This window comes from Heliangelus exortis, chromosome 12 (assembly GCF_036169615.1).
Source record: "Heliangelus exortis chromosome 12, bHelExo1.hap1, whole genome shotgun sequence".
In the NCBI taxonomy this organism is placed as follows: domain Eukaryota; kingdom Metazoa; phylum Chordata; class Aves; order Apodiformes; family Trochilidae; genus Heliangelus; species Heliangelus exortis.
Genome location: NC_092433.1, coordinates 2,389,936 through 2,402,432, shown reverse-complemented (window position 1 = coordinate 2,402,432; position 12,497 = coordinate 2,389,936). Strand labels below are relative to the sequence as shown.

The window sequence follows — 12,497 nt, the reverse complement described above, 5'->3', positions numbered from 1 at the left end:
TATATGAAGCTGCAAGGCCTCTCTATAGCATTTTTGTTGATAAGTTTTTGGGGTTCTTTCTTTCTGTTTGTTGCCAGGGCTTTTTTTCCCACCTCAGCTGTTGCCATTTCTTCTGAGAGACTTTTGCAGGTGTTGAAACAGGCTTCTTGGAGTTGTAATGTACTTTCAGCATTGAATACCACTCGAACATGTTAGTTTGTAGCATTACATCAAGGGTTGGACTTGATGATCTCTGAGGTCCCTTCCAACCCAGCTAATTCTATGATTTTATGATTCTATGATTACAGGAGACATTTTTTTGTTTCTTTTCTGTCTCTGCCTAATGCTTATCAGAGCGTTTTTACAGATCATAATATTACAGGAGATTGCTCCTGCCTCTTAGCCATGTCATGCTTTAAAAGTGGTGTGAAAAAACCCTTGTAAGTGGATTTTGCCCACATCACATAGAGGACACTTCACTGTTGCTTCAGGAGCCTCCTGCAGACTGTGCTTTTTGCACAGAACCAGCTTTCTCCTCCAGCAGGCTCCTGGGTGACAGAGGGCTGAGCCTGCAGTTCCACACAGGGGCAGGGGGTGTTGCAGGGTGTTAACAGGCACTGGTGTGTCCCAGGCTGACAGTCACACCCCCCCTTACCTTGGTGAGTGGTGGCCCTCAGCTGCCTCCACCCAGGTGAATGAAGTCCCTGTCCTTTGAGTCCCTCGTTTGCCATCAGCAATGATTATTGTGCCGTGTGGTTACTGAAATATCTCCCACTTAAGAACAGAATTGGTATTATTTTAATTACAGTGGATGATCAGCCCATTTTGTGAGCACATTATTGAGATTCACTGCTCAGTAGTATTTTGAAGTTACTTTGTTTAAAGAACTGTTGTAATGAAATGATTCTGAGGTAAGTGCAGCCTAGTTTTAGCTTTTTCTTCATTTTCTGCTCTGAAAAGTTTTACTTCTAGCCTGCTCCCACAGCATTTTGCTGAAACCCACCCTGTCTTTTGAGTAATAGCAGCTTTTCTTCAGCTTCAGCAATGCTTAGAGAATACTCCAGTGTTAGGAAGCAGAGTGAGACCCATTGTATGAATAAATAGAGGAGATGTCTGAGCCTAGCAAAACGTGATCAAGTGTTTAACTCAGTGCATTCAGACAAGTATCTGAAGGAATTCCAGGCAGAAGAAAAATGTGAGTTGCCAGAGCTTGCAGGGGTCACTCACTGGCTCCTCTCTGCGAGGAGCTGGCTGGACAGACCAGAGGTGCCTCAAGGAGGGATTCTACCCCCCTCCCCACAACCAAGCACAAGGCTTTGCCCCGTGTTTCTTATCAGGGTTTAATGCTGCATGTCACATTTACAGCCTGGAGGCAGAGTGAGTCCTTTGACCTTTTTTCCTTTCTCTCTCAGAAATAAGACTGCCAATGGGGATTACCGGAAGGAGCACAGAGAGCGGAGCCGCAGCCCAATCGAGAGGGCGGCTGCCCCCACCATGAGCCTGCACGCCAATCACCTCTATGCCTCAATCCCCAGCCTGACCATGGAGCAGCCCCTAGCACTGACCAAAAACAGCATGGATGCGACCCGAACAGTTGGCATCACACCTACACTGACTTCTGTGGAACGGCAGCAGGTACTGGCTTCCACCTCCACTAGAACCTCTGTCTGGTTGTAGGAGTCCTTGCTGTGGGCATGGTGAGGACGCCTCAGAGGTAACCACAACTTGAGAGTTACAATATAAGTAGGTGACCCTGTTCTTCAGGGAAAATGTACTTTAAAAATGCACAGTGAATGTCACAGCTCATTGTGTTTGACGTGAATTAGCCACTCATGTTTAAACATCTCTGTCACAGATTTCTTGGCCTTTCTGTCTTTTTTTTTTTGTTTTTGGATGCTTTGCTAAGCTTGTGATTGCATATCTTTTACTTGGGAATGCAAAGCCTGTGGTTGAGTGAATCCCCAGTGCATGCCAGGCAATATCTGCTCAGTTCAGGTACGAGACAGAAAGGGCATGGAGGAGATTTTTGCATTATTTTCCAGATGAAAGAAACTGGAATGTGACCTAAGTTGTTTTAGCCGGCCAAAAGTATCCAGTGTGTTCCTCAGAGCAATGCTGTGTGAATTTGTATTATTTTATAGCTACTTTCTATAGGCTTGGGTGGTTTGGTTTTGCCTGGTCAGTTGTTTTTTGCTTGCCATCTTGTATGCTGTGTTTGTTCTCCCTCAGAGGTGCTGAGGATGAGCCCTCTCTGTGCATTCTGTACGAGTTTTCTGATTTGTCAGATTCCGTCCCTCTGACGAGCAGAGAGACGAAGCGAGACAGCGAGATGTGATGAGCTGCAGTGTCGAGACATTAAACTGGGCCCCTGTACCTAAGCTCTTCCTTCCTTGCTTCCTTCCTCCCCTGTTGTGATGCCCTGCAGAGGGTAAACACTTTTGAGGGGAGATCTTTCAGAGGTTGGGGTTTCCATGCGCCGTGTTTGAAAGCTCCTTTTCACTGCAGCTGGATCTTTACGCCCGTCGGTGGCTGGCTGCACCCGCTGGTACAGAGCGCCTGGCCGTGCACTGGTGCTGCTGCTGCCATCTTGCACCACTTGGCAGCAGATTGCAGAGTTGTTGCTGTGTGCAGAACAGCTCTTCTTTGCTCCCAGCGTTCAGTGCTGACAGAGGAGGAAGGGACAGGCTCCCAGTGACGGCACTGCTGCCCTTTGATAGCGCAGCGGCCAGCGCCACCGCTCTGCTGTTTCCTGTGCTTGACTTGGGCTCCTGCCTCCTGCCCCTTGCCAGGTTCCTCTCTCTCTCTCTCTCTCTTTTGTTATCTTGGACATTCTGAGCTAGACTGCAGTCTGTCTTCTTGGGAAAAGAGGATGTTGAGGTAAGGCCTTGCTAAGAGCACAGAGAAGGAATCATACAAAGAAAAAAAGTGTATTGAAAATAAGAAACTAGTTTGATTTGTTGGCTTGGGGTTTTTTTTAACCCTGATGTTGAATGGGATTTCATCTTACTCTGTTTCTAATAAAGAGGTGGGTAAAAAATACCTTATTATTTTAGGCAGCATAGGGATATTCAGCTGCTGTAGTTGCTGTTACTAAATTCTCAGATTATCTCAGTATTTTAATACAAATCACTCTGCTAAGTGCACCTGTGCATACAGCACCATGCTAGGGGACCTGTACAATGCCTCATCTTGCCTCTCAGGTCCTGTGTGGTGTTGGCACCTGCATTCTTGAGACAAGATTTTTTATTACTTTTGTCTCTCTCTCTACTTCCTACCTCTTGCATGAAGAGGTCAGCATGAATACACTTCTCAGAAACCCCTCCATAGATACACAGAATCTTGGTGAAAATAAAGACTTTCACATGTGAATAGTTTCCAGAAAAATAATTCACTTTCTATTTGTTGCACTGGCAGCAAAGTAAAAACAGTAAAGAAGATGTAAGTAGCATTGTTCCCTTTGTGTCTAGACAAGGTATTAAACCTCCTCATGACAGCTCATCTCTCTTGCTCCCATCTTGCTCTGTCTAGACCAAGTACCACTAAACAATTCAAACTCCTTCCTTGGTGACTTTGTGTGCTGGTAGGCAGTGGGTTTTGTGGGTTTGCTGCACAGCTTTGTAAAATGTATGAGGAATTAAAGCCCTGTTAATTAATTCAATACTGTTAATCTTTTAGACACTTAATTATTTTGTACTAAGTGTAGCAAATTGAGACTCCTTTGTATTATACAATATACCAAAGATGCAAAGCAAACAACACAGAGCCTGTGTTATCATCTCCCTTCAGCCATCTGGAGAAACTGGGACATGTCTTTTCCTTTACACCTTTAAAGGTTAAACCTTGCACCTTTAAGGAGCTATAAGAGGAGGCACTCACGGTGTGAACAGAGGTGCAGGGGGTTTGCTTGTGTTGCCAAAGGATGATGTTTGCTGAGCAGTGCTGGAAAGGCAGATCAGCTACAACAGGGAAGTTCTTGCACTCAAGACTTGCTCAGGTGCTCTTCAGATTTTACATCTTGGGAGCTTCCTGCTTTGTGGCTGAAGCACAGAATACAGAATTAGGCTTAGGGAAGGAAACTTCTGAGTGAAAAAGATGCCATGCAGGCTTGATTAGCACTAAGAAGAGAAACACCTGTAGAATTTGTAAAGCCCTTCTGAGTCCTGGGATCACAGGGATGTGTGGATCAGTGGAACAGTGTTCAGTGTGTTCACATGTAGTTCTGTGTGTGGAATGCCTCTGAAGTTTAAACACTGTAAAATCACTTTGATGCTTTTAATGATTTGCTGTCGCACTGCCCCTTTCTCTGGATGGCTGCTTGCCACTTAACTCAGAACCATTCTGGAAATGCAGTGTGGGGCTTTTTTTATCAAAGAAAGAATAGCTGAATATTTGGGGTCTTAAGGTGCTTTATGGAATCTGATAGTTCACGTGTTATTTCACTGCTGGGATTGAGCTCAGTGTTTGTACAGCTCAAGTGGTTATGCAGTAAACTGTCTGATGGCCTCAGAGAGTGACAGCTTTGTGTTTCCCCCCGTCAGAACCGTCCCTCTGTCATCACCTGTGCTTCCGCCAGCAACCGGAACTGCAACCTGTCCCACTGCCCCATCGCGCACAGCGGCTGCGGCTCAGCGGTGCCCTACAGGAGACCCGCCAGCAGTAAGTACTGCTCAGCACACCCAGGCCTCTCCCTCACCTGAACCAACTCTGCAGGCACAACAGAGACACTCGGTGTCCTCTCTGCCCAGAGACACCTACACGGGCCCCCTCTTTCCAGCCGCCTGTCCTGTGCCACACTACCAAGTGACATTTCAAAAGTAGGGAGCCAGAGGTGCTCTTTTGTTTTGAAAAACTTCATCAAAAAACCCCAGGCACCCCCCAGGGACGAGTAAGTCACCTGGCAATCAGCAGACAGGGCCAGCAGATCCAGCCATGCTCTGGTTTTAGGAGCTGTAGTTTTTTTCCTCAGACTTTTTCAGTAGTTGGTAGATTCCATGGTTCCACTGCAGTCATGAGCAGATTTTCCTGTAGATTTTTCCTGCCCCGAGGCATTTACCCTCCACCTTTTTCTGCAGGGACTACACAAAAAGCTTTGGAGGGCAGTTGCTATAGCAACCCAAGCAGTGAACTTCTGTGCACTTAATACTTTTCATGAGATCTTTCCTGCAGCACTTGCTGGGGAACCTGGGGATGTTTCTCTTCACTTTCTCTCACTGAGGAAAACAGCTCAGTCCTGTCCAGTCATACACCTGCTGCAGGAGCCTGAGGTTCCATGGTAGGGTAGTTATTGTAATATTTTTTAAAAATGAATGTACTGTTGAAAACTAGAATTAGAAGCTGAAGGAACACACATTATGCTTTTAGAGAAATTAGTGCTTTGGGATCTGAGTTGTCAGAAGTTTTCTAGAAATCTGCTGCTCCTCATCTAGGGAGAGCTTTACCGAGACCCCTCCTGTATTCACAGAGCTTGTGGAACAGAGGTGAAGGTTTTCTGAAAAGCTTTGTCACCTGTCACCTGGAGGGGTCAATGACATTCATTTTAGGATCAGTCAAAATCTATTTATATTTATATTTATCTCTATATTTATTTATATTTATATTAAGTGCCTATCACCATATAGATAAACATTCTTTGGAACCACTCTGACAGCAGAGGTAAGAACAGGACTCAGCCTGTTAGTACCTCAGCACTTCTGTTTCCAACCAATCTTAAAAAAAAGCCACAAGGCTTTGCTCCCAGGCTGCCTGGCTGGTGTTTAATACTCCTACTCCAGCAGGGCTGGGGAGACCTGTTGTGAATGGCAACAGTTTGCACAGTGACCTCTCCAGCTGTGCTGCAGCCCAGTGCAGGTGTCTCAGAAGGACAGTGGGACGTGAAGGCTCAGACCCATCACCATGCCTGTAGCATGGATCCCCTATGGTTTTAAGTATTTTTTTGAAAGATAAATCTTTAGACATACAAATACATTGTTTTTGAATTGCAAAAGTGCAACTTTTTCATCTTCAGTCTTGAGGAATTTTTAACTGTTATTCAGAATCTGGTTTTTTTTTGTGCCTTTTGTGGTAGTATTGCACCATTTTCATGCTCATAGTACCTAGTGCAGAGGTGACAATTTAGTTTTCTGACTGGGTGTTGTCCTAGAAACTAGAATGTCCAACAACTTGAAACCCTGCAGCCAGCTCTGGGCATGCTGTGCTTTGGAGTGGAGCCTCCTCTCAGCTGACTGCTACCATCAGGCCTGGGGGCTGATTTTAGAGAACCATTTCCATCTCCAGTTCTATTTAAGCCTAAATACAAGTTTGTGTGATTGTTTGGGAGCAGGTTTCCATAGGATCAGAGCTGTAGCTGTTAGTAGCCTGAGGGAGAACTGTAGTTATGAAGTGCAGGTAAGCAGGTCACAGAAATGCAGAAATGTTTAACTTCCTCAGTTTAAGTCTTCAGTCTTTCTCCCCGCCCCACACACCACCTCTTTCATCATGATAAAAGATGTCTTTCTGATAGGAAAATGGGAGAAAACCAGGAGTCTGAGGGCAGGGCTTGGTGGCAGGGTTCTGCAGGGACATAACTCCTCTTGTGCCTCCCTTCCCCCTGCAGCCAGCGCTGCCTGTGACCCGGTGGTGGAAGAGCACTTCCGCCGGAGCCTGGGCAAGAACTACAAAGAGCCTGAGCCAGTGGCAAACTCGGTGTCCATCACGGGAACAGTCGACGACCACTTTGCCAAAGCACTTGGGGACACGTGGCTGCAGATCAAAGCTGCCAAGGACGGAGTCTCCAGCAGCCCCGAGTCGGCCTCGCGGCGGGGACAGTCTTCCCCCTCCTCTCACATGGTCAATCATAATCACTCGCCCTCTGTGGTCTCATGAAGAGAGGAGAGGAGAGGACCCTTCCGTTCCTGAATCTGCATGGTTTGACTGAGCTTTGAACAGTGCTTAAAATAGTGTTGGGGGAGGGGAGGTTAGTTTTCAACACATGGTTTTGTGTACTCACTTTTTATTTGTAAAAGGGTGCCCTTCAAGATGATAGCAGGAACTATTTCATATTCATATGATGTAGCATCCTTTTTTTTTTTCCTGCCTCAGTTACCAAAGAAACCTCTGATGCAAATCTGCTGCCCCTTAAAAAAAAATACTGCACGCTAATCCACAAAAGCCATTACATGTAGTTGGTTGACCCAAATGCTTTTTGCTTTCATTAGATTCTCAAGACTAGAATTTGTCTGGTTTGCTTACATTGCTTTTTTTTTTTTTTTTTTTCTCCCTCTGTGAAGTAATTTTGTATGTATATACTTGAAAAGAACTGTCATGTATGATTTGCACTATTGGAGGAGGACTGAAGTTGCATAGCAACTTTCTGGAAGATGCTAATATTTTGAGGGCAAACTGCTGAAAAAAGGGTTTAAGGACGACATTTCTATCAGTTTGATTTTTTTCTTAGAGCAAAACAGCTTCAGAAGGGGAAGTCTCATACAGGTTATAGGTCTTTCTCTCTTTAGATTTCAGGTGCTTAGTGCTTGCAACTGGACTGCATAATTTACAGAACACGGGCATTTTTTTCCTAAACACTGCAGTTTGTTAGAATAGAGCTGAGGTCGGAGGGTTCAATAGTGCTTAACGATGCATGTTTTATGAAAAATAGCTGGTATCTATTAATGTATAGACAGTAAGAATCATAATACTTATTAGCTTTTCTTCAGAATTAGTTTATTTTTGTCAGTAACAATCCTAGATATACTTACTGCTGGTACAGTTGTACTCTATGATATTTGTATTTGATATTCACTTTAGTAGCAGCCAGCAACAGAGGGACAGCCTCAGGACAGGCCTCAAACGATGCAGCTGGGGAGGGCTGAGGCGCAGTACAGGACGCTGGAGCTCTGCTCCTGCCTGCAGCACTGCCTGCTCAGCAAGAATCCCCTTCCTGACACCAAGTCTGTGTCATCCACCTTTTTACCCAGCTGCAGAAACTGCTACCCTTAGGTATCTTGGCTGGACAACAGATTGTTACAGTTTGTGAAAGACGATCTTTCGTTTTGTTTTGGTTTTGTTTTTTTTTTTTTTTTAAGCTTGTTCATAAACCTAGGCCAAGTTGCAGCATACATTCCTCCAGTAGAAAACTTTATACAGGTATTACTGCATTTATTATCATTTGCTATATTAATAGCTACTAACTAGAGATTAGGCAGTAGAGGCAGGCATAGAGTCGCAGCTGTGCTAGTACTAAGAGCTTCTCTTCTTGTTAAGTGTAACTACTCTCCCCCAGACATTCCATCTTCCCAGTACAGTTGCAACTAGGGCTTTTTTTTTATACTGGGTTACCTGAAATGATTGGTTCAGTGTAGAAAGTTAGAACTAGTTGGAAGATGAACTACACGTGATGTATTATGGACTATGTTACAGTATTGGGTCCATTGTGGCTTTTATTTTTTTGTTTTTGTTTTTTTTTTTAAAGTTAAGCTATTTAATTTGGAAAAGGTGCAGGGTAGAAGATCGGGAGATTGGCTCTTACTCTGGTTGAGAAGGTGGCTGCTCAATTTTCTTTAAAAAAAAAAAAAAAAAAAAAAATTAAAAAAAAAAAACCAACACAAGCCCCCCAGTTTTACACATTTCACTACCATCTTACTGGGTAGTCAACGCTTACTTGCTTTGGCATTCAGTACCCTACTCTCTGTAGGAAGATTGTTAAAAGAACACTTTTTTATATAGGTAACTTTAAGACCATCGTTACGCTGTGCGTAAAGAATGTACAGAGAAATTTGTAGGTATTTTTTGAGGAACAATTAATTTGTTAATGATATGTAGCTATTTAATTTTTCCCTTTCCTTTATTGTAATCATTCATTTTTTTTTTTTTTCTTTTTTTTGTTTGGAGAAAAAAGTTGATCTTTTTTTTTTTGTTGTAGATTTGTCTGTAATACAGTAAAAGTGCAGGAACACAGTTATTCTATGAGAACACTGCATTAGCATTAATAGCCACTAGTTTGTTATTGCTACAGGCTACTGAGCGTCGTAACAGGAAAGTACTAATACTGTAGATGGACTCTGTGGAAAATGTGACTCCTGTATTTCTTTGTAAACACAAATGAGATAATGTTTTTAAAGCTAATATTTTCAATAATAGCTGTTTTACAAGGTTACATTTACTTATCTGAGATAGGTAAATGGATTTGAGGGCAATAAAGATTTAATGTGCTATGTCCAGTAAAACATATATTAGACACAGTAATGTCATGGAAAGCCAAAGGGTTGGGGGGAGGTGGAAGGAAACTAAACTGAACTCACCATCCTGAGGGGTGGGAAGTTCCTTCACAGAGCCAGGTTCTCTACAGTTCCGTTTGAAAGATTCTCTCTGTGTTTGTAAATCTGTAATATACCATTCTTTTGTGGCCTTGTTTCACCTGGAAAAAAAAAAGGTTTGGCAGGCCATCTTTTTTTTTTTTTTTTTTTGTACTTAAAAGTAGCCTTAAAGAACAATAAAGTGCTCTTAAATCACTGGTGAGTGCACACTCTTCTGTATTGCTTGGTGAGGTTGCTTCCTGTACTCCATGAGCTGGAAGTATCAGGTTGGGAGGGACCTTAAGGATCATCTGGTCCCCTTCTGATATTATTGTTTATGTGAGATGTCCCAGCACCCCGTCGAGCTGAGGCTTAAAACTTGGACCCAAGTGGGGGAATCCACCATTTCCCCTGGGAGCATTCCAATGTCTGACTGTCCTCAAAGCCAAAAATTTTCCTCTCGTGTCCAATCATCTCCCCAGGAGCAACTTGTGCCCATTGCTCCTTGTCCTACCCATGGTTAAGCCTTAAAAAAAAAAAAAAAAAAAAAAGTGTTCAATTACCTTATTTTGAGACAGCTCAGTGAACCAAGTGAGAGCCTTCCAGAAGAGTTTCAGCTCAGAATGTAACAGAGGTGTCTCCAAAATTAAAAAAAAGGAACCTCTAAAAATAACAAGATGCAAGTTACTACTGCAATAGAAGTGCCTCAGTGGCCTGAAAAACAAAGCAGGGCTGACATGCATGTCCATTGTCACAGCCAACAGCTATTTTTGGGGTGTGGGAGATTCCATGAGAACACATCAAGAGTGATTAGTTTAACACATCTGAAAAACATCCCTAAATACCAGTGGAAAGGAGCCTAAATACAGCCTTTAAGAGCTTTTGGGAGGGAGGCCAACTACCACAAGCCTCACACGCCTCTCAGTCTGCTTTCTGGAGGGAGCTGGTTTCCTTTTAGGAAAAAGTCAGCCCTACATCAACATTTTGGGGACTACATGAAACAGGAGCAGCAGCATTACTATCTTGCAGGTCGGTAACCTCGTGTTCTATTTTCTACATGGTAAGAAGAAAAATACAGTTGTGGGTTTGTTTTTTTTTTTTTTTTTCCCTACCACATAATTTTTCTAATTAGCAGCAAGCAGTAATTCTGCACAAAAGGACAGTGCTGTGGCTGAGAAAAACTGGATCATGCATTTCATATTATTAAATACTACACTATTTGTAATGGCTTATCCCTTTCAGTGAGCTAAATTAAAGGCACCTTCCAGCTCTCTGATTATTTTTTTTTTTTACCCCAACCACACCTCCCCACACATTATTTTTGCTAATTCAATCCAGCATTTTAATTTTATAAACCAGACCTGCCATGACAAATAGGGGTGATACTGAAGATTAAGTGCAATGAGCGACTTCTCCCAAGTACAGCTTCTGTGTTTCACACTTCTTATAGTTGTGAAAATGAACTTTACACACAAGTGTCTACAGAGGCAAGACCTGACCTGGCTGGCCACAGCACTGGTGCAACAGGAGCTTATCATGCTGTGCAGGTCTGTGGGCAATATGGCCACTTACTCACTCAACCTGTACCAGCACTGTCACAGCTGTGACCAGGACTGTCACAACTTCAGCACGTGGCTTTCCCACCAGTGCTCAACCTTTCATCTTGGAGCCTTCCTGGTTCCTGAGTGCATTCAAGACTAATCCTGCCCAACCACAGTCTCAGGGAGATGCTGCCATGAACCAGTTGTTTCTGTAGAAAAGGTAGAGGGAGAACAAGTAATTTCATCCCTGATCTAAAGCCACAAACACCACTTCATTTCCAGTTCTCCAATTTCAGATTTCCCCTCAGACATTTAATACTTCACAGCAGACTCCTCAGCACAGGTTAAAGGAACTGCACAAGCAGCCTAAGCCCAGTGTAGAACTTTAGCCCCTGCTAAAGTGCTGCTTAAACTGCAAGACCATAAACTAAGCTTTATTCCTAATTAAAACACCAAGAACAAATATGGTCCTGGTACATTTTATCTGACAAAAAAATGTCAGGAGCACCTTGCACCAGCTGGGAATCTTCCTCAGGGCTCTGAAGCTTTTAGTACAAAGCTGCAATTTGGATCCCCAAGTCTTCAGCAGAACCATCCTGACGGGATGTGTTTCCTCTCTGTCTGTCCATATTCCCTCCAGACTAACTGGTGAGCTTGGCATCAAGTTTGACCTTTATTTGCAGAAAAGTTTAAAAAAAAAGCTCTGCAAATCTGAGTATCACCTTCACAGACACCCAAAGGTGCCCAAACAGCTCTGCCTGGGTGCCTGTGGGACCCTCCACACCCTGCCCTGGGAAATTCCATCACAGCACATGATGGCCTGGGGCAAAGGCCCCTCTGCTGACACTCTCAGCATTGCTGAACTTCACTCACGGGATTTTCCTTCTCCTCAGGCACTTCCACACCAGAAAATACTGAGCAGGGGCACAGCTCTGGGTGGCCCAGGGTGGTGGCTTCCAGGAAGGAACCAGATGCTCCACTGTGACTGTCACTGAAGTCCCTCTGTACACAGTTTATGTTCAACATGGACAAACTCACCTCAGAGAGAACCACGAGCAGCAGCTCTCCAGCTGCACCCCCTGGGAAGGAGACCAGTGCTGGCCTCAAGGGAGACACAGGAGGAGTCCCAGCCCATTCCCAGCTCATCCTGGGGCATCCTCTGTCCTCCTCTGACAGCAGCAGCCCTAAGGAACACCACAGAGGGAATTCTCATCTTTTCCTGTGTGACACAATCAGGAGCCCAATCCATGCCACAGCAATGCAGTAACCTGGGGGGTTTGATAGCTGCTGCTGGGTGTGTGGCTGGAGCCTCTCTGTTGGGAATGGCTGGCAGGGGATCAGTCACACACAGATGTGCAGATTGACACGAGTTTATATTAGAACAGAAAAACAGAAATTTCTTCTCTACAGGCCACTTCCAAATAATGACAGAGCTCTCCCAGTCACAGCACACATTCATTACAGTGATTTGAGAATGTTTAACTCTTTTTTTTTTTTTTTTTTTTTCCTGTAGGCTGGCCAGTCACACTCTTCACTGTTGCACTGTTCATTCTAATTTTACATTTTATTTTGCTAAGCAGCAGCTTTCTGAAATGCCAAGGAGAACATCTGTCTTCTCTCCATCACAAAGACAGACACAAAGGCATCTGTCAACATGAAGCTGTGTCTGCCACATGCCTGCTACATTCAACAGTCAAAAATCTGCTTA

General features: G+C 44.0%; 1 protein-coding gene across 5 annotated transcripts in view; it reads left to right on the top strand.

The window, feature by feature from the left end:
- Window positions 1-9,464, top strand: part of VGLL4 (vestigial like family member 4) — an 85,290-nt gene extending 75,826 nt beyond the window's left edge. For all 5 annotated transcript variants that reach the window (XM_071755418.1, XM_071755417.1, XM_071755419.1 and 2 more), the window contains 3 exons: window positions 1,392-1,614; window positions 4,518-4,635; window positions 6,572-9,464. In XM_071755418.1, coding sequence (XP_071611519.1) covers window positions 1,392-1,614; window positions 4,518-4,635; window positions 6,572-6,840 — 610 coding nt within the window. In that variant the 3' untranslated portion in view covers window positions 6,841-9,464. The remainder of the gene's footprint in view (window positions 1-1,391; window positions 1,615-4,517; window positions 4,636-6,571) is intronic.
- The last annotated feature ends 3,033 nt before the right edge of the window (window positions 9,465-12,497 follow it).